This window comes from Trachypithecus francoisi, unplaced genomic scaffold, assembly GCF_009764315.1.
Source record: "Trachypithecus francoisi isolate TF-2019V2 unplaced genomic scaffold, Tfra_2.0 Lachesis_group8, whole genome shotgun sequence".
Taxonomy (NCBI): domain Eukaryota; kingdom Metazoa; phylum Chordata; class Mammalia; order Primates; family Cercopithecidae; genus Trachypithecus; species Trachypithecus francoisi.
This window is the reverse complement of record NW_022681473.1, coordinates 76804325-76827039: the sequence shown is the minus strand read 5'-3', so window position 1 is coordinate 76827039 and position 22715 is coordinate 76804325. Positions and strand designations below refer to the sequence as shown.

Here is a 22715-nt window from a genome sequence, read left to right as displayed (position 1 = left end):
TCTTGCTCTGTCACCCAGGCTGGAGTGCAATGGTGCAATGACTTGTTCTCAGCTCACTGCAACCTCTGTCTCCCTGGTTCAAGTGATTCTCCTGCCTCAGCCTCCTGAGTAGCTGGGATTACAGGCACCTGCCATCATGCCTGACTAATTTTTGTATTTTTGTGGAGATGGAGTTTCACCATGTTAGCCAGGCTGATCTTGAACTCCTGACCTCAGGTGATCCACCCGCCTCAGCCTCCCAAAGTGCTGGGATTACAGGTGTAAGCCACCACACCCAACCTCCTCTGATTTCTTTACTGCAAATAGTTCACTTGGAGTGGGTAGATTCTTTGGCACCTTTCTCAATAATGAGATCTGACTGTAAGCTTCTAGTTTTTAAAAGATTGTATAGCATACTCACTATAGTACATTTCTTTATCTGTAAACTGGACACCTCTAGAATAAATGCCATGATCCCCAACACTCTATGGTTTGAATTGGTCTTGACTGGTCTCTTGCCCACCTTCTCCCAATGGGAGCTCTGTGTGCATGGCCAGGACCCTAACTGGAATGTGACCCAAGGGTTTTTAGCATTTCGGTCCTGAGAACTGATTTTTTCTCTTTCCCATTTTAGCTTTCACATGCAATTATAATTTTAAAGTTGAGCTGACTCTTGACTAAAGAGGTCAGCCTTAGCCTCCTGTTTTCAGAGGTTCTGTGTACAAAAATAAACCAGACTGGGAGAAGGGCTTTATTCTGTCCGTTTTCCTTCACAATGTAAGCTGGTATCGTAGGACTGGGAGGATCCCACTAAATATCTTGAAAATGTGTTGGACCTGAAAAAGTTTAGTCCAAAAGACTTTCAAAATGGACCTTGGCCTCACATGAAATTCTTAGAATTACCCTGTTTTTTTCCTTCAGTCTATTTCATCTTTAGGCTAAGAGGGCCTATAGATTTATTTACCCTCATGGCAAAGGATTCCAACTTCTCAAATTCCCAGGGAAAGGGAATAGAAAATCAAATGTACTGCATTTTTCCATCCACTGCCTGATTTTCATCAGCTTTCCACCTGGTTTCCTATAAGCACCCTATTCTGCTTTCACCCAAGAACGTGCTTAATCTCATGGAAAGCCTGCATTATCAATGCCTTTCTCTTTAAGAGATTAAATGATTGGCTATGTACATTTCCTGAAATGCCTGGGGTTGCATCATTCTACTTGTTATGAGGTAAATGGGTAGAATATAAAGCAATGAGATGGAATAGATAAGTCACAGAAAAGCCTGTCCTGGTTTCATCATTTTCCTCTCACCCCTTTGCCTTTGCATATGTGTTGTTTCCTTTGCCTGGAATGTCCTTTCCATCTTTCTTTAACTAGGTTATGTCTGTCGTTTTTAAAGCCTTGTGTCATCTTTCCTGGGAAGACATCCCCGATCCTCCTGCTTGCCACTTCCTGCTTCCTTTTCCTTTTATTGATAGGTAGGTTTAAGCCTCTGTGCATTCAACTCTGGGAGCCTTCCTTGCACTGTGATTGCAAGGTCTGTGCATGCATCCATTTCTTACTAAACTGAGCTCCTTGAGTGTGACTTTGAGCACCTAAAGTTGTCTATTTATGTACCGTCAGAGCTTGGCACACTGCCTGGCACAGGGCACAAGTATCAAAACATGTATAAGGAAGGAAGGGAGGGAGGAAAGAAGAAATGGAGTAAGGAAGGAGGGCAGGAAGGGAGGGTTTTAACCTTGTTAGGTGGAGAAACTGAAGGGCTTTGGTGACAAATGTGGCCACCATAGGAAGGAAACCAAAGGTGACAACAAGAGCCATCTGGTTGGCAGGACTTTCTGGGAAGATGCTACGGCACTAGCCTCAGAGAAAATTATCTAGCCTCAAAGATAGGTTAGGGAATGATCGACTACCCCACCATGTTGCCTATTGTAAGTTGTCTCTTTTAAATATTTGCTGAAAGTCTACTGTATATAGAACACTGGAATGGGCTAGGGAAGGGAAAGGGAGTGATTTTTAAAAACTATGAAATATGAAGTCCAACTTGGAGTCCAAAAGTGCAGATGACAAAACAGAGAAAGAATTCAGCTACTATTAAGCTTAAAACTCTAAACCTGGAAAAACAAATCCTCTACTGCTTAGTAAATATTTGTTGAATAGCTGAATGAGGGTCCATCATGTGCCAGCCACTGTCCTGGGAAGGCACTGTAGGGGACACAGATAAATAAGACACAACCTTTCCCTCTAGAAGTTCGCTGCAGCACACTATGTGCCTCCCTTTACACTCCTCCCCACAAATGATCAATGCTGCTAGTCCTATCACACTTACTATGTTATTTCTTCCTAAGTCCCTAGGTCTTGTTGTTTAGCTTGAATAGAACAGTTTCTGAGTACCCAGTGTAATGGGCAAACAGTTCCTAAACTGCTGTCGTCTCACCATTTCACCCCTCAAAGGACACATCTGCTGATGTAAACATGTAGGGAAGGTGCAGGGAAGAAGATAAAGAAGTGAGGATCCCAAAGACCATAACTCTTTTAAAACTTGGTCTGCTCATCAAAATCACCCCCAGAATTCAGAATGTAAAACTATAAAAATTGAAACTTACTCATTATGTGCCATCGGAGGTATTTAGTCAAAATTCAGCATCTGACCACCTTTTCTAGGCGTATGTTGATTTACAATATTTGCACCCAGTAGGGTCGTTTATGTAGGTGTGTTACCTTGTGCCCTCTGAACCTTCTTCTCTTACTACTGTTAAGTCATAATTGTATAAATACAAAGAGATTGCTCTATAGAAGTTAAAAGAAGTACAGTACATGGCCAGTCCTCATTTATCCAGAGTGAAAAGGATAAATGTGTGAATAAACTTGGCAGAGAGTTGCCTGGCGGGAGGTGCAGGGCAGTGAGTGGCTCAGTGTAACTGGAGCCTGAGATTCTTGGAGTAGGAGGGAAGGTGGGCTGACTCCAAGTTATGAAAGGCCTTGGAGGCCGTATTCTGTCCTGCGCTCAGCACAGGGGAGTCGGCAAAAGTTTGAAAGCAAGGAAGGCTCATGTCCCTGTTGGTGTTTTTACATAACTTGCTCTGTGTGCTGTGTGCACTGTGGGCTGGGAAGAAGGCAGGCAGGAGGCAGGAAGACCGGTTTGGATGAGAAACCATGAAGGCCTGAATGAAGGTGGTAGCAGAGAGATGGAAAAGGGGGAGTGATTTTCAGAGAAGGCACAACAAATTGTGTCCTCTGTAGCTCTGGTCAATGAGCCGAATCTTTGCTTTCTAAAATGCCAGTGTTTCAGAGGCAAGGAGTTTGTTTGCTCTGCACACCCGATACAGCACACCCCTACATTGCAAATTAAAGATAAATAACGCCAAAGGCCACAGCAGCTTGCAACACTGACCAAGTACCCCTGGAGATCTTGAGTTTCACTGCATTCAGACTCCCCCTTGCAGTCCAAGGGTCAGCATGACACTGTTAGTGGAGGGGACAGGGTCCTTGGGAGGAGAGGGTAGCATTTAGTTGTTTATGTAGTGCTAAGAGGCCCCACCAGCTCTTCAGGACTCAGAGTTTTCTAACATGACTTACTTCTTAGAGTAACTGATTCAAATTTCATTGTAAAGGTTTAAGTTAGGACAAGCTGAATCCAAGTCATGTCTCCCATGTAGATTTTGTTTCTTGACACAGTTTTCTTTGCTAACTACTGTGGATTGCCTGACTAGTTCTACAGAAAATGATATCATGGGCCCACACATTTTTTCTAATCCTCTTCCTTTTAAATCAGAAATTCAGTATAACATTTTCCATAAGTGAATGGAGAACCACTTCCTAGCTTTTTTGTGTGTCCCTCCACCCCTAAAAAAAAAAAAAAAAGAAAGAAAGAAACAACAACAGACCTTCCTTTTGGATTTACATCAGCATTTAGCTAACTTCCTGAACATTTCACCCATTTCCTGAACTTATTCTGAGGAAGGAAAAACATCCTCCTTCAGAACTAAATGCAAATAATCTCAGAGATTATTTCTATTAAATAAATAGTGTAAACGCAATGGAATTTCCTGTAAGATGTATATTTACCATAGATATTTCAATAAAAATGTATTTGTTGTGATTCTGTAGGACTAATGATATTTGCAGGTAGTCTGAGGAATCATAATCCTTAGTAGCCACTCGAGAGCTAAGTCCTGAACATTTGCAATTTTTACTCATGTTAAAACATATATATATATATATATATACACATGCATATTTTTTAACTGAGAAATAGGAACACTATGGAAAAATTATGCTCTTGAGGTGTTTTTTGAAGCTTTGTTTCTTTTAAAAGAGGGCTCTAATGACACCTAGTGGTGAATACAGGCAGAACAGCTTTAGGACAGACTCAATGCAGTGTCCCTGTAATTAGGATTTTTTGTTTATGCATTTGCTTGGGAGAAGACACACTCCTTACAAGCACTTCTTAAGTACCCTTAATGCCCAGGAATCCTGAGAAGTAGTGACATGGAAACGTTTCCCTTACGTGTTTCTGGCGATGTTCTCTTCTCTTGATTGATGATTCCTCAGAGCCTGCCCACCTCCTAGGGCTAAACTGGCTCAATTTTAAGAATGAATGAAAAATGTGAAGCTCTGCAAAGGAAAAACATCAATACATCAAGTGAGAAATTTCCCTGTATTTTTGAGAAGGCCTCCTCCCATTTGGCTATCTTTTAATGGAGAAATGTGGTCCTTTTCTGCTGTGTATGTCTTATTGACTTGTTAAAGGTGTACTCTAGGCTGACTGCCTGTCATTTCTGAATGCTTTACAGGGGCCTTCTTAGGTTCTCTAGTGTTTGGCAGTGGCTGATTTTTAAAGAGACAGGCGACAGGGATCTCAGAGAGGCTGCCCAACCCCACCCCCAGCCCCTCAGAAGGTCATCTAGGACAGATGACTATCTGGCCTCCTTGCACCACCCCCAGGAAGGAGCTCCTTAATCCATCACATTGGTTGATACTCTTTTGTGTCCAAACCCCTCAGAGTGATATCCAAGACCCTCAGGTCTGGCTCTTCCCCTTTCTTCCAGCCACATCACTCCTCCTCCTCGGACACACCCTATGCTCTAGCCAATCCCAGCCACTTCTAGCTCCTCCTGTCCTCGGGCTGTTTCAGCCTTCTCTGCTTGTGCATGCTGGACTCCTCAGCCAGGAGACTCTTCCCCTCCATGGCCCTTCTGCTCATTCTTCAAGTCCCTGCATAAGTGTTTCCTCTTCTTCTTCAAGTCCCTGCATATGCGTTTCCTCTTCTGGGAGCTTCGCATGATCCAATCAAGCAGAGCCTGTAGCACCTTCTGTTAGGGCACCTCTGAACCTAGTTCAAACATCTATAATTGCATGTGTTATGTTACATTATATTGTTCTTGTTTGTTTCTCCTCTAGGTGTGTTTGAACTTCTCAAAGACAAGAGCTGTTCTTGCACCCAATACCCTGGCTGGTTCAGTTGCTCCACAAATGTTCACTGACATCCTAGCAGCAGCCATTTCGCTGCAGTGTCTTGACAGGAGCAAATTAGGAGTGGGACAACTAGTTCAAGGTAGCGTTGACAATGAGAGGACTAGCTCTTTGAAAATGTGCAGAACCATTTATTATCCCAAATGACTTCAGCTTTCACACCACTAGGAATAAGGTGCTTTCACAAAAATAATCTCTTAAGTTTCTGTCTAGTTCTAACATTGGAAGATTCTGTTACCACAAAGAGGTCTAGATCCAGACCCCAAGAGAGGGTTCTTGGATCTCACACAAGAAAGAACTATGGGGGAGTTCATAAAGTGAAAGCAAGTTTATAAAGAAAGTAAAGGAATAAAAGAATGGCTACTCCACTGACAGAACACTTCTAGTTGCCTATTTTTATGGTTATTTCTTGATTATATGCTAAACGAGGTGTGGATTATTCATGCCTCCCCTTTTAGACCATACAGGATAACTTCCTGACATTGCTTTGACATTTACAAACTGTCATGGTGCTGGTGGGAGTGTAGCAGTGAGGACAACCAGAGGTCACTCATGGCCATCTTGGTTTTGGTGGGTTTCAGCTGGCTTCTTTACTGCAACCTGTTTTATCAGCAAGGTCTTGATGACCTGTATCTTGGCTGACCTCCTATCTCATCCTGTGACTTAGAATGCCTAACCATCTGGGAATGCAGCCCAGTAGGTCTCAGCCTTATTTTACCCAGCCCCTACTCAAGATGGAGTTGCTCTGGTTCAAACGCCTCTGACAATTCTATAATTAGGGGAGCCATGCTTTACAATATGGTTTTAAAAAATCTAGGGCTATGGTAGAGAGTCTACGATTGAACACGAGAATATTTTACATATACTTGTCTTTTTTTCTGGGGAGATGGTTCATACTTTTCAAAGAAGGGGTCTGCGATCTCAAAAGATTAAATACCACTGAGTAAGAATCACTGACCAAAATGACAATCTATACTCAACCTCTGCTGGGTCAGTAGGAGCTAACACCTTAATAGGAGTTAGTGCCTCAGTAGAGAAGTTTGTAATCCAGCAGCTGCAAAGCTCTTGTTGCTTTTTTTCCTACTGCCCTCTATTAAGGCACACGTACTGGTCCCAGTTTGCAATTTAAAAAGAGGCTTGCATCCCAAGAGGCTTTTGGACATGTTCCATTTATGCAGCATTAATGTTCCCCCTCCTCATGTTCTAAATGTAAGAATGTAAGAGTAAGGGTGTGAGGGTATGACCAGAACTCTTTTTTTTTTTTTCTTTTTTCATTCTGTCACCCAGGCTGGAATGCAGTGGCATGATCATGGCTCACTGTAGTCTCAACCTCCCAGGCTCAAGTGATGCTCCCAGCTCAGCTTCCCACTACAGGCACATACCACCATGCCTGGCTAATATTTTGTATTTTTTTTTGTAGGGACAGGAGTCTCTGTTTCCCAGGCTGGTCTCAAACTCTTGGGCTCAGACCATCCTCCTGCTTCAGCCTCCCAAAATACTGGGATTACAGGCATGAACCATTGCACCGAGCAAAACTCTTTCAGCTCAAGACTATATACCTTTCCCCACACTAAAAAAAGGAATTGGCTGGCCAGGCACAGTGGTTCATGCCTGTAATCCCAGCACTTTGGGAGGCCAAGGCGGATGGATCACCTGAGGTCAGGAGTTCGAGGCCAGCCTGACCAACATGGAGAAACCTCTTCTCTACTAAAAATACAGAATTAACCAGCTATGGTGGCACATGCCTGTAATCCCAGCTACTCAGAAGGCTAAGGCAGGAGAATCACTTGAACTTGGGAGGCAGAAGTTGTGGTGAACTGAGATCATGCCATTGCACTCCAGCCTGGTGATAAGAGCAAAACTCCATCTCAAAAAAAAAAAAAAAAAAGTAATTGGCATTACCAGAAATGATATTAATATTCTTTAGGTTAGGTGCCAGGGCTACTCTGAAAAAGCTACCACACAGAGCACCCAAATCCTGCCAGGTGGTTCACAGTGAACCCTCTGGGTAATGCCAGAAATCCTACATGTGAAGCATGATCACTGAAACATTCTGCGACTGTGATCTGGCCTGCAACTTGCTATGAAGCTTTTTTGCTTCAGTGGGAGATGCCACTGCAAACTGAATTGTGGCTGGCAGGGCTGGATTCCTGGTGTGCAACATGGGCAGTCATTCAGAGCCCTGTGCTTAGACAGGCCTTGTGCTTTGTTTAATACTTTGCTGTTGCTGTCTTGAAATTTTCAATAATATTTGAACAAAGGGCCTCATATTTTTATTTCACACCTGCTCCTGCAAATGGTGTTGTTTGTCCTAAGTGGCTACATATACCTGAAGCAGCACCAAGTAGTAGAAAGAGCATGTACTTTGGAGTTGACGGGGGTCAACTCCAATCCCAGTTCCGTAACTTCCTAGCTATGTGAGCTTGGGTAAGTTACTTAGCCTCTCTGGGCTTCAGTGTTATGGTATAAAAAATAGTGATTATAATGTCTAACTTTTAGAGTTGTTGGGGTAATTAAACAATATGTGTTTGGTAATTGGTAATGGTTGATAATGACAACAATGATTTGAAAACAACTAGTCAAGAAAGAATGAAATAACATACATTCATGTGAAAAGACAACCAAAACAAAATGAACAGACAAAAATTGCCAAGCACGTAGACTTTTGGGGTTGGGAAGAATCCTAACGATAAACTCCTGGGCTGAGTTGTTTTTACCTTTGCCCTTCCACAGCACTTTTCTCTTATGATGCATCTTTTCCCCCATTAAACACTGAGACCCTCTGAGAACAGATACTGTGTCTATACTTTAAAAATATTTCCAGCTTCTTGCACAAAGCCTGACACAAAGTGGATGTTTAATAAGCATTGGTTGGAATAATAAACTAGCTAAAAAAAAAATAATAAACTAGCTCATTATTTTATAGTTGAGGACTCTGAGGCCTAGAGAAATTAGGTGACTTAAATAAGCTTACAAAACATGTCCTTGGCAAAGCCAGGTCTGGAGTTGTCCTCTCTGTTTCAGAGGGATTAGTTATTGCCTGGGGGCCCGGTGTGGACCCAGCCCTTGGAGCTGTTAAACACAATCACACAATCTTTATTGCTTGCTGAATTGCAGTTATCAGATTATATAGGAAATGTTTAAGCATTTTATGTATGTGTATTTTTATTTGTTTTGAGTCCAAAATCAAAAGGGAGGAATGGTCATTGGAGCTAGAATATACTTGTGGCTGTCCCAGTGAAGTCCTAGAAAAAGTAATCCCTCAGCTTGCCTTTGCTGGAGCACATGGTTCAGGGACAGTTTAGGCTCCTCTTTCTCCTTTCCCAAATCCTCCCATGCATGAGCTTATCTGCTGTAATGCTGATGTCCTGGATGTGATTGATTACCCACCACTATCTTGGGGACCTGGGAATGACCTTCTGGATGCATTTGTAAGGAACCAGCTTGGGAAGAAAAACAAAAACTTGAAGGCATCCTCTAGTTGGCCTGAGATAAGGGGACCTCGGAGTCTTTTTTCATTAGCCTGGCAAAACAATTCAAACAATAAAAAATCCATAAGAAAATATTCTGCTTCCAGGAGCTTAAAAGATACTTCTCATTTCAGCCACCCAGTCACATGACACTATCCCTATGTAAGACAAACAAATGTTTTTGTGGGTGAGAGGATGAGAGGAAGGGAGGAAAGAAGAGAAGGAGAGGAGTTTAACAGAGAAAGGAAGGGAGGTATGATGAGGGAGGAGAGGTGAAAATATAGAAAAAAGTTAAGAAAAAAACTGGAGAGAGAGAGAGAGATGGAATATGTTTGGAAAGAGATGTGGGCCTAATATTTACCCAAATGATCCCAGGAGCTAACTCAAATCATCAGAATGAATTGATCCAAGTCACTTTGTTAAACTTACTTGGTACAATAATAATTATTGTGTGCTGAAAGAAGCAGTGAGGTATGGTGAGACAGAATGGGTTTGAGTTTTGGCTCATAATTTGCTGTGCAAACATACATCTGTTATTTCAAGTCCCAGGCCTCAGTTTTCCCATCTAGAACGGGGGGAAATAAATGAAACGGGACATATGAAAGTAATTTGAAAAATAGAGTGTGACACAAGCAAACACAGTCTCGAATTTACACTCAAGCTGGATCTATTCCACTTAAATCAAAACAGGCTTTGACGTGCCTCCAGCTTTTCTTTTCATGGACTCAGTAAAGTTTTCTACCTTGTGTTTTTAAAGTAAATACATATATAATCCAGTGATCTTGTTACATCATTAGGCTCAGGTGGGCTCATTCCAAATCATGGATACAACACTGAAATCAAAATATGAAAAGAAAAAAGGTGCGTGGTTTACCCACCATTGTCTAGCAAATGTATGTAGTGGAAAGGGCAGATGTGGTTAGGAATGAGATCTGGTTCTGATTCCAGCTCCAATAGTCATCTGCTGTGTGGCCCAGGACAAGTTTCTCAGCCTCACTGAGCCACACTCTTCCCACTTGGGATATGGGAGCACCTCCCTCTCTATGATGTTATCATAAGGTAGCCAGACAAATGCCTAGCTGGCTTCTGGCATCTGTTAGAGCCTCTGCCTATGTTGTTCATTGCTGTATCCTCAGTCCTAGACTATATAGTAGGTTGAAATATGCAGTACTTTCTCTTTTCCTTTCCTCTTTTCTATTCCTCTTCCTCTATTCCCATGCCCACCCGCTCAGGTGTCTTTCCATTGCCACCCAAGTAACACCTTGGATTTGGGTGTCTGAGATACTGCTTGAGAGCATTTTCTTTAAAGGTTTCATGTGGGAAATGAAATCACACTGGCTTATGATTATGTACCATCTTAGGTGTCAGCAATGAAAACAGACTCTGGAGAACACAAATGGAAGGAAATGTATTGGAGTGGGTATTGGAGAATAAAGAGAATTAACCTCAGAAATGAGTAGAAATTAGGGGAGAGTCAGAAGGCCAGGCCAAAGGAACCACGGCAATGGCACCTTGGCAGGAGTAGTTTGGTCAGCATGCCAGCCAGCCTGCTTTTGAAAGGACGACCTCCAGCTGTCTCCAGAGGTAGCCACCCACCCCCTGCCTGTTTTTGTACTGCTTCCCTGAGATTCACACTTCAGGGCAAGACCACTTGGTGGGCTGAGCCAAAGTCAATTACTGACCCTCAGATTGTGCCAGGGTTCTATGAGTGAGTGTTTATGTGTGAACGAGAGAGTGTGAGTGTGATTTTGTGCACTTTTCATATGGAAGGTGAGTCCAACCTCACATCGAGAGAAGCCACAACAGTGACCAACCCTTACAGAGGGAGATTTTATGACAGACACCCATTAATAAAAATATGACAAATGTCCACTGCAGCTCAGAAGAGGGTCTTCAAGGAGGTCAGAGAATCCACAGCGCTGCTTTGTGCAGGGATGTCTCCTCTTCACCAGGGTATTTAGCGTCCACTGGGGTAAATAGGGAGGATCCAGCTGTGTCTGCTCATTCCAAGTAGTTTTGAGAAAACAAAATCAACATTAAATTAAAGCAAATAATCAGAGATTTATTAACACTGAAAAAATAATGGCATGGAAACAAAGTTGAATTCCGTTAAATGGTGAGTGAACAGTTCTTCAGATGACTTTTGCCTGATTTCCACACAGCTGTTTCTCCAAACCTGTCTGCACTCAGAGGCAGATACTTGCAAGCAGCCCCCGTGTATTTCCCACACTCTCTCAGCCCCCAGCAAACTCTTCTGAAGGCTGGGTGGCCGTGTCACTGATGGTGATGGCCCCTGCTTCAGGAACTGACAGTCTGCTTCCTTTTTTGCTGTATCCTTCAAACCCTAATTATACAAAAAAATAAATTCAAGACTCCAGCCCAGCAGCTGAATACACTTCTTGTTTGGGAAAGCCCAATTTTCGGTAGAAAACGACTTCTGGCAAGAGCAGCTTCTGCCCCTCCCCCGCTTCTTGCCCCAAGGTCAAGTATTCTGATGACTCTCAGCAGTCATTGGTCCCACTTCCTGCCAAACTGTGACAAACCAACCAGATGATCATGATTAATCGCCCCCAAGTCCTTCACTGCCAACAATGGGACTGCCTCGGGGGCAATTTTGGAAGTCCCCATCACCTCCAAAATTTGATGGGGTTTAAGTTAGACTCAGTCCTCACTTTCACACAAAGGTTCACAGTTCGCATAGAGCTTCATGGTTTGCATGAAGATTTATTGTTTGCCCTCTTATACATGTTATTTTATTTGGTCCTCAGTAACAGGGGACCAGGCTGCCATCACCTTTCTCTGGATTATTACAGTTGCCTCCTATCTTCCTCAATGTCCACTCTTTTTTAAAACTTGAAGTATACTTAATAGATAATAAAAAAGCATGCTGGGAATGGTGGCTCATGCCTGTAATCCCAGCACTTTGGGAGGCCAAGATGAATGGGTCACTTGAGCTCGGGATAATAAAAAGCACAAGTCCAGCTGTTTTGCTTTGATGAGTTTGGACAATTGTATACACTGGGTAACTGCCATGTGCAAAAAGAGATACAATATTTCCGCCGCCCCAGAATAATTCTTCGTTTTTTTCTTTCCAGTCAATGTCTCCTTCCCGTAGGCAACTACTTTCTGATTTCTATTACTAGGGACTATTTTTCTGTACATTGATATCATTTTATATCATTGGAATCATACAGTATGCACCTATCTGTGTTTTTTTTTCATGGATTTAAGACTCATTCATGTTGTGTGTATGAGGAATTCCATTGTATTGCTGAGGGGTATTCCATTGTAGAAATACACCACAATTTGCTTATAATTCATTTTTTGGTAGAAATTTAGTGGCTTTTTTCTGCATCATTTTTGCTACTATGAATACAACTGCTATAAGAAATTTCGTACAAATATTTTGTGAACATATGTTTTCATTTAACTTGGATAAATACCCAAGAATGAAATTGCTAGGTCATAGGGTAGATGTATGTTTAACTTTATAAGAAACTGCCAGACAGTTTTCCAGAGTAGTTTGTCAGATATATGAGTTGTCAACATCCAATCTTGCTTCCTCCAGTCATTTCTCCTCATAGGCTCCAAAGCAATCCATTTAAAACATAAACTTGATCCCATCACTTTCCCGCTTAAACTCCGTCAATGGCTTCCTATTGCCCTTAGGAGCAAGTCCAGATATTTTTCACATAGCCTGCACGGTTTGGCCCTCACTTTGCTTTCAGCTTTGGCTACTCCTTCCTGCATCTCCCTTTCCCCTGGTTTTCTGTGTTCTGGCCATACTGGGTATGTTTCTACTCCTTGACTGTGAAGCTCTTTACCTGCTCAGTGTTTTTGTAAGTGGGGTCCTTTTTTCTGGTCAGCCGTTCTTCATCCACTTTCCTCTTTGCCTATTTATTCTTCCAGTCTCAGTTTAAAAGCGACTTCATCAGGGAGTTTCCCTAGGCCCTGCAGACTAAGTTACATGTTCCTGTGGGGCCCTGGGCTTCTCCTTCCTAACATTCACTGCACTGTTGTCATTTTACAAATGACAATGCATATATTTACAAATGCATATATTTATTTCAATTTTTGAATAGCTTATACATTCATGTTGGTTCAAAATTCTCAAAAGATATTCTGTCAAAAGTTTTATTCCCATCCGTGTCCCCATTTGCCTGGCTTCCCAACCCACGTTTTTTTTTTTTTTTAAGGAACTTCTTGATGTCAGTTTTTTTCCCCAGAGATTTTTTTAATGCCTGTACAAGATTTTATATACATATACATATACACAAATATATATACACATACTATACCATTATAACAAATACTATTACAGGATAATATACTATATTTGCATATATTAGCAAATAAGTAATTACTAGTACTATTAGTATTGCTAATACTAATGTATATAATTTTTACACATATGCATACTCTACACACTGTTCTGCACCTTGCTTTTTCCATGCACTGTTACATTTTGGCAGTTTTCCATTTCAGAACTTAGAGAGCTTCCTCATTCTCTGTAATTGATGCCCGGAGTTCCACTCTATAGATAATCTAGGCCTTTGCTGATGGCCATTTAAATTGTTTTTAATCTTTTGCTATCATAAACAATGCCACAATAACAATCATATACAGATGTTCTTATGAGTGTGAGAATACTTGAAGCATAATTTCCTGGAAACCAAATTGCTGGTACAAATTGTATACGAATTTGTATTTCAAATTATTATTTTTGAGACAGAGTCTCGCTTTGTCATCTAGGCACAATCTTGGCTCACTGCAACCTCTGCCTCCCGGGTTCAAGCGATTCTCCTGCCTCAGCCTCCCAAGTATCTGGGATTAAAGGCATGCGCCACCACGCATGGTTAATTTTTGTATTTTTAGTAGAGATGAGGCTTTGCCATGTTGGCCAGGCTGCTCTTGAACTCCTGACCTCAGGTGATCTGCCTGCCTTAGCTTCCCAAAGTACTAGGATTAGAGGTGTGAGCCACTACACCCAGCCTTGAGTTTGTGGGGTTTTTTTTTTTTTTTTCTGAGACAGAGTTTCACTCTTGTTGCCCAGGCTGGAGTACAATGGCATGATCTTGGCTCACCGCAACCTCCGCTTCCCAGGTTCAAGTGATTCGCCTGCCTCAGCCTTCCTGAGTAGCTGGGATTACAGGCATGCACCACCATGCCCAGCTAATTTTGTGTTTTTAGTAGAGACTGGGTTTCTCCATGTTGGTCAGGCTGGTCCCGAACTCCCGACCTCAGATGAACTGCCTGCCTCGGCCTCCCAAAATGCTGGGATTACAGGCATGAGCCACTGCACCCGGCCAAGTTTGTGGTTTAATAAATTTTGGCAAATTGCTTTCATTGGGATTGTACTACTTCATATTTCCATCCACAGTGTTTAAGTGCACCTGTTTCCCCTTGGCCTCACCCACATGTGTTGCAGAACATTTGGACATTTGGAGATCTGAGGGCAGAAAAACATTATTTCAGTATAGTTACTTTTAATTTGCATTTCTCACTTTAGAAGATAAGCATCTGGTAGGATTTGTTTTATTTTTAATTACTTAATATGTTGTAGATATCCACTATATCTGTTGATATAATAATAAAACATGTAGTACATATTAATACATAACATATTATATGGTATATATGTCTTAGGCATTTTTATATTAAACATATGTATTATAGATTTATATATGTTAATGTAATATATTAAGCATATGGATTATATACTTATATAATATAGGTATGTTAATGTAATATGTATTAAACATGTATAAGTATATAATATATACATATATTATACTTATATATAATACACATGTGTAAGTATAAAATATTTGTAATGCATATGCTTTATATATTACATTAACATACATATGTTATACTTATGTATATGTATAAGTATATAAAACATATGCTGAATATTACATTAACATATACATACATACATACATACATACATCTATATAGGCTAAATAAAAGAAAAAACTGAATGATGATCAAAGAGCTTAAGGTTAAATCTGTGCGTTTTAAGGACATGGAACTTGTAAGTGGAGACTTTCTGGGACCAAGTACAGTACACTTTTTTTTTTTTTTTTGAGACTGAGTTTCTCTTTTGTCACCCAGGCTGGAGTGCAATGGTGCAATCTCAGCTTACTGCAACCTCCGCCTCCTGAGTTTAAGCCTCAGCACCCCAAGTATCTGGGACTACAGGTACCTGCCATCACGCCCGGCTAATTTTTGTATTTTTAGTAGAGACGGGGTTTCATTATGTTGGCCAGGCTGGTCTCAAACTCCTGACCTCAAGTGATCTTCCTGCCTCAGCCTCTCCTGGCTTACAGGCATGAGCCACTGCACCCAGCCTAGTATTCTTTTTATTAATCTTTGCAGCTCATATTTCTAGGGTAGTTCAGAAAGAGAAAGGAAAAGATGATGTCACTAAAAATGAGAAGGTAAGGCCGGGCACGGTGGCTCATGCCTGTAATCCCAGCACTTTGAGAGGTCAAGGTGGGAGGACTGCTTGAGCTCAAGAGTTCAAGACCAGACTGGGCAATATAGTGAGACACCATCTCATTTTTAAAATTAAAAAAAATGAGAAGGTAAAATCTTAGCTCTGCTTTCTTATTAGTATTACTGGGATACTTTACACGATGGGATAGTTTACACGATGCCAGGTATTCTATTCAATGCCAACTAGAGAATGCCAGCTCAGGGTCAGCTTCTGAGATCTTATAAGTATGTTGGGAACATAACCTTTAGAGTCAATCAGACCTCAGTATGACTTTTAGCTCTGATATTAGCTGTGAGACTGTCTTCTCCCTAAGATGCAATTTCTCCACTGGTGAAAAGCAGATGACAACGCCTGCCTATAATAGAAACCTTGAGGTATCTGCTTAGCCCCTTGATTCTTTCTCTCTGACTACTCTCCCCTTCTCTGTTTGTACCACATGATTCCAGGCCCCTGGCAGAACTGATTGGACCCACAGTGGACTGACTCAAGTTAGGTCAGTCAGAATCTAAAAAATACTTAAGAATAACATCCAGAGGCTCTGTTAATTCTTGATCTGGGAAGTGGGGGTGACACCATGACTGGGTAACCCTATCTGACTACATGTTGGAGTTTGAGGGGGCCCAATAAGTAGCCTCCCCTTTCCTTGCCTCACTTGCAAACCAATTAAGGGATTCATGAGGTTATGGCAGAGGAGGAGTAACGCATGAGCTTTTTGCAGGTAAACATGGTTTAGTGTGGCAATGCTGAACACATAATGAGACAGACTTTTCGTAGACAACCCTGAATAGCCAGAGGCTGCTGCATGTAGATGGAGGGGAAAATGCGAGGGGAAACAGTTGAATTATGAGTGCTTGGTCCCTTCCCCAAATTCATGAACCAAAATCCAGGAGTATAGCCCTAATGGAGGTTTTTGTACTTGGAAACAAGAAGGTTCACCCCGACATAGAGATGCATAGAGAAGCAGGGTCAAAAGACAATACCCCCTGGAGAAGTAGGTCCAGTCAGTGTTCTGACTTCCCAGTTTCTGCTTCTCGTCTCTCGTATGAAGCTCAGCCACACTTCCGACCCTTGAGTTCTCCCAGATACACATTATTTATAATTATGGGTATCCCTTTATTTAAATTCTTTCAGGTGGGTCTTGCAACTGGTAACCAAAAACCTTTTATACTCTAAGTCACACCTTTTTTAGGGTGAAGTTTATTTATTTTTTTATTATTCATTATTATTATTATTTTTGAGATTCTGTCTCACTCTTCTCGCCCAGTCTGGAGTGCAGTGGTGCGATCTTGGCTCACTACAACCTCCGCCTCCCTGGTTCAAGTGATTCTCCTGCCTCAACCTCCCGAGTAGCTGGGATTACAGATGCACGTCACCATGCGCGGCTAATTTTTGTAGTTTTAGTAGAGGCAGGGTTTCACCATATTGGTCAGGCTGGTCTCGAACTCCTGACCTCGGGTGGTCCACCTGCCTCGGCCTCCCAAAGTGCTGGGATTACAGGTGTGAACCACTGCACCCGGCCTTGGGTGAAGTTTAAAGAAAGAAATGAATGTAGGGCACTTAGCTTGGTAGATTCAACATGTATTTAGTTTTATTCTTTACTTTTTGATGGGAAAGGGGATGGAGCAAAGCTCTGAGGCTCACTCAACTCATTTCCAGTTTGAATATGACACGAAACAAACTCCCAAATTTTGAAATTTCTTCTTGACAGTCAAACAGTCATTAAAAGTAGCACATTTGCTGTAAAAATGTTGCTGAAGACATATCTATCACAGGCTGGAAAGACAGTGTTGGTTAGTAGCTGGAGTCAGATATACTTGGATAGTAATTCAGGTTTCAACGGCTACTAACTGGAAAGTCTTACAAAAGTCATCACCTCTGGGAGCCTAATTTTTTCAACCATAAAAGAAAAAACTAATTTGTTTGGTTGTTTCAAGCACAAAATGTGCTCTTGGTACATAGAGAGTACTCAGTAAATGACTGTTGTTATTATTGTAATATTCTGAATGCTTTCAAGAAGGGTCAGGAGGGCCTTCCTTTCTGTTATTGAGAGCTACATGCCTGATTATGTTTTCATTTTTGCCTTGATTGCCAGGGAGTTTAGGATCAAATTTAAAACTTAGTCATAGCAACCCTGCTACTATTAAGGTTGGCATATTTGTAAGTCCCTTTTCCTGGCTGTTGAGTTTCTACTTCTAAAGCTTGTCAACCAATGAGAAGCAGCTTATCAACCAGACCAGACTAGGGCATGCGTATAAATGTATGCGAACACGTGTGCACACACACACACACACACTCTCTCTCTCCAGTCAAACAGTTGTTTTTCAATGCAGTTTTCACTTGGGTAATTCCTTGCCAAGAGAAAACATAAATCACTTTCCAGTCTAACATCCAGGGGCTCTACAAACCAGTCCAAGAGAAATTTAATCTGGGTCTACATAACAGAAACCGGGCAGCCAGCCAGCAAATTTTTGTTTTGTGTTTTAAGAGAAATGCAGCATGCTCCTTGTCAAGTGATGTCTGGGGTGATCAAGCTCACCCCCACAGGGCCAAGGGCTAACCCCGGAAAAGGTAGCTTGGCGGCTTGTGCTAAAGAAGGGCCTCTGAAGGGGTCAACTCCCCTCGGTGAGTTAAAGGCTTCAGAAAATGCTACAGAATGAAATACTGAGTCTCAGCATTCAGGATGTTGGTTCTAAAAGTGTCACACATCAGAAGCTGACCCCAGTTGGGTAGGGGTGAAGAGGCAGAGGGTGGGAGGGAAGCTGTGGAAATAAGCTGGGCTCTTGGAGGAAAGGAAGCCATACTGAACATTTCACTAAAGGTTTTGGGGAACTCTTGGACCATTTTAAACAATGTGGTCTTTCCTACTCTTCAACTCAACATTGATTACACCAGGACTCAGGAGCTTCCTCATTATCATGTAATCACTATAACAACTCTCGGAGGTAAGTTTTATTACTTTCCCAGTTGAGTAAACTGAGAGTCACTGAATTGCCTAGGATTAAGTGGCTAGGTGGAGCCAAGAATTGAACCCAGGTCCAAGAGCCTTCAAGTCCAGTTTGCATTTTCCAGTTTGGTTCCAATGCAAGGGCAGTATCTTATTTAACTCATTTTTTGTTTTATCTGTCCCTTACTTCTTGGTCCCAGGTCTCCAAAATTTAACAGAGTTTGGTGGGTTGTAAAAGTCAAACATGCCCTCATCATTTTGTTGTTGTTTTAGGCCCTAGAAATGGCTGTAGGAGTTGGCAAAATAAGTGCACTCTGAGGCCAGCAGCCCCTTTCTTCTCTGAGCACATTCTCTGTTCCTTTCACAGTCTTTGGGAGAAGAATTTTGCCCATGAGAGGTGTCTCAGGTGCCGACCTTTCTGTGCCTCCCTAACACATTCCTGCATCTAAATCAGAACTGGTCAATGTTTCACTCCTCCGCTGTCCTCCCAGCGGTGTCTTCTGAATCTGGTGAACAATTAACCACCAGCAGTCCCTGCTTTTCCAGCTTTCAACCTTACCTCCTTAGAAGCCTCCCTACATTTACTGCTAGATGTCAATGATCTACCAAGCTTGAGAAGCACCGGGGCTTCCCTCCATTCTTTAAGGAGCCTCTTGCATATCGTTTTACAATGATCCTGCTGATACATGATTCTTCTCGAGGAAATATATCATAGGGAATAATCAAGTCAAAGCACCCACATTGACTCTTGGATTGTGTTTTCTGTTGGGAATTCTTTCAAAGAACTGGAGAAAATGGGCAAAGATTCCTGGCCAGTTCTGCCACTTACAAGCCAGGTGACATTAGTCAAGTTTCTTAACTTCTGTGAGTCTTCTTTTTACACTTATTAAATGAGGAGGGTCATTCTTCCCTCTTAAGTTTGTCATAAAGACTAAATGACAGTGTGTACAAAAGTGTTTGGCCCAGACTAGCAACTTAATCAGTATTCTTACATAAGAAACTGTAGTCTAAAGTTCATAAGATCATAGAATGCTGGAACTAGAAAATGCCTTATAAAGCTTATATAACTTTAACAAGAGAGGAGGTCCAGAGAAAAAAGTCTGAGATATACATATTCAATGACCTTTCAGCCAGTTGGTGGCCTGTAGTCTAGTTCTGCTCTGTCCATTAGAAATATAATGTATAAGCCATACACGTAATTTAAAATTTTCCAGTAATCACATTAAAGAAATAGAAGGTGGTTTATGCTAGTAATCCCAGCAACTTGGGAGGCTTAGGTGGGAGGATCACTTGAATTTGAGACCACCCTGGGCAACACGGCAAGACCTCATCTCTACAAAAATATTTTTAAAAAATTAGCTGGGTGTGGTAATGTGTGCCTGTAGTTCCATTTTTTTGAGAGGCAGAGGTGGAAGGCTCACTTGAGCCCAGGAGTTCAAGGTTGCTGTGAGCAATAATCACACCATTGCACTCCAGCCTGGGCGACAGAGACCCCATCTCAAAAAAAAAAAAAAAAAAAGTAGACAGGAACAGGTGAAATTAATTTTAATAATATATATTATTGAGCCTGATGTATGTGATATATTATCATTTTAACATGTAATGGATATAAAAATTAATAATGAAATATTTTACATTTAGTAGCCCCAAAAAAGGGCTACTAAATTTTCAAAATCTGGTGTGTGTTTTGCATTCACAGCACAATCAATTCAGACTAACCACATTTCAAGTGCTTAATAGTCACATGAGGGTGGGACCTACAGTGCAGGTGTAGTTTAATTCAAGCCAGCAAACATTTTGTGCACCTGTTATATGCCAGGAAGTCTGTTAGATGCAGGAATATGAAGGTGAACAAACATACCCGGGTAATAGGCAGACAGCTCTGGAAAGCACAAATCATAATTCAATGCTGGGTGTCCCTTCCTGTCTAGGCTGCTATATTATTTATTCATATGTTTGACTGAGCAAATGTAGAAAAAATTCTCTAGAGAATATCTACATCTTCAGGGCATTTTCTTTTGCTTAGGTATTAAGGGATGGAAAGTATTTTTACTGAGCTACTACTGTGTCCCAGGTATTGTATCTGCACTTAACAGGTACTGTCTCATTTAATCTTCATAGTGATGATGTGAGGACATTATTTTGCCATTTGTTTTTATTTTTATTTATTTATTTTTTTAGAGATGGGGTCTTGCTATGTTGCCCAGGTTGGTCTCTAACTCCTGGGCTCAAGCAATCCTCTTGTCTCGGCCTCCCAAAGTGTTGGGACTATAGGCAAGAGCCACTGTACCCATTTTGCCCATTTTAAAGAGGAGGAAATAAAAGTTGAGAGTGGTTAAGTAATTGTCCATCTGATTTATCAGAGGTAGACCTGGGATTCAATCTCGGAAACAAGGCATGTTTAACTTGGTCAGTATTGTCTCACGGAGAGGTAGGAGAGAGGAATGTTCCTTGGCCATTACTGTTTTTATCTATTTATAAACATTCCCAAAGTTTCCTGAATAATGTGACTGGAGCTTTATTTTAATAATAACTTTCCATTCCAGGTGACCAGTGGTCCTCCTTTCTGAATGCTGTTGCTACAAAGGAAAGATGAGGATATCCTATTTCTTGATCCCTCTCAGCTACTGGGAGCTGCTTTGTGCCTTGGAAGCCTCAAGCCAAAATGGATCTCAGCCTTAAGTTTACCTCCAAGAGGGTTCACCTTATTTCTCTGAACAAAATGTGCTGCCTGTTGCTTCCCTTTGCCAGGAGTGGTGTTCCCTTTTCCACAGGTCCAGACCACCGTGTTGCTAGCTCCCGCTCCTGGATACCTGGTTATCATGTGTTTCAGTAAAAAGCATCCACAACGTGCATATCCACTAAGCTGTAACAGGGCCTGCTGCAACTATAGTATTTCCTGAAAAAATATCAACTGCCACAAGGGCCACAAATGAAGTTTGTGAACTTGGAATAACCATGGAGAATGAAATGTTCTGATTCAGATCGTCAGTGGGATTTCATTGGGAAATCTCCCACTGGGCAAGAGTAGATGATGGAGGAGGAGAAACAGTCACTAGGAAAAGGTGATACTTTGCATCAAGAAACAATTAAAAATTAGATCACATCCTGAAACACTGAGCATATGCCCCTTTGTGAGGCTTGCCTGGCTGAACTTGAACTGGATTGAGTGAATAATTTCTTAAAAACAATCAAAATCACAGATTTATTCTATTTGAAATGCTTATATTTACTTATATTTCATTCAGAAATTAGTGAACAAATAATTTTTGAGTATCCTAGGAACTGTTCTAATCTTTAAACATGCAAGTTTGAAGAAAGTAAGGATGAATCTACCTGCATGGAGCTCTCAATCTAGCAAGAAGCAGATAAGAAGAAAAATGTCAGGGAAGATCACCGAACCTTCAGGTAGCATTTAAGCTGAGACCTCACTAGTTGCTAAGACTGGATTTCAGAGGTCAGGTTTGCATACACAAAATTTAGGAGCTGGTACATGACATTTAAAACCGTGGGAATGAATGAGATTTCCTAGGTAGAAGAAAAGAATATTGACATTTGATATTGAATGGAGTAGGAGGAGCTGAACAGGGAGACCAGGAAGGAGCAGACAGTGAACCTGGAGCATGAATAGGAGAGTGGGTATCATGGAAGCCAAGAGAAACAAGAAGTCAAGAAAGAAAGTTTCTCACTGTGGCAAATGGCACTGAGAGGGAAAGTAAGGCCATGGAATGATGACAGTGCCAACAGTGACAGAGGATCATTGAGTATGGTATCATGCTGGCATTTGTTTCTACCCAGGCTAGGTAGTTACTGAGGGGTGGTAGCTAAGATAGGGTGGTTGAACATGAGGAAGTGAAGACAGAACATGAATTTTTGGTAAGTTTGGCTACAGTAGGAAGTAGAGAAATGGGGTAATATCTGGAAGGGGAGGGAATGGAGTCAGTAGAGTTTTGTGTTTTGATTTTATGGTAGGGCATCTAGATAGATCATGTTTATGTGCCTATTCCCACCCTGTTCTCTCTTCCTAAACAGTAAGTCTCCTCTGGCAAACTCCATTCTGCGAAAATCCGTATTTAAGTGTCCTGTTCTTTGTCAAACATTCTTCCCAGGCCTAGTATGCTATCTGTCTCCAGGCTTCCATGCCATTATGTGTACACATTATCTGCCATAAGGCTTATTTTGTTGTATGGCAATGGAAGTTTTTCCTCCCTCTCTCTTCTTCATTAGACAAGAACAGGGTCTTGAAGAGTAGAGACTGTCTTCTCAAGTTCGGACTACTGGCACAGGTAGGTGCTCAGAACTTGGCATCAGGAAGATGCTCATTAAAATATTTGAAGAAAAAATA

The 22715-nt window shown here is 41.5% G+C and overlaps 1 protein-coding gene across 1 annotated transcript in view; it reads left to right on the top strand.

Annotated features, from left to right (window-relative positions):
• Positions 1–21484, top strand: part of FZD4 (frizzled class receptor 4) — a 34369-nt gene extending 12885 nt beyond the window's left edge. The window contains exon 3 of the mRNA XM_033206866.1: positions 20917–21484. Within this exon, the coding sequence (XP_033062757.1) occupies positions 20917–20940 (24 nt within the window). The 3' untranslated portion in view covers positions 20941–21484. The remainder of the gene's footprint in view (positions 1–20916) is intronic.
• Positions 21485–22715: the final 1231 nt, after the last annotated feature.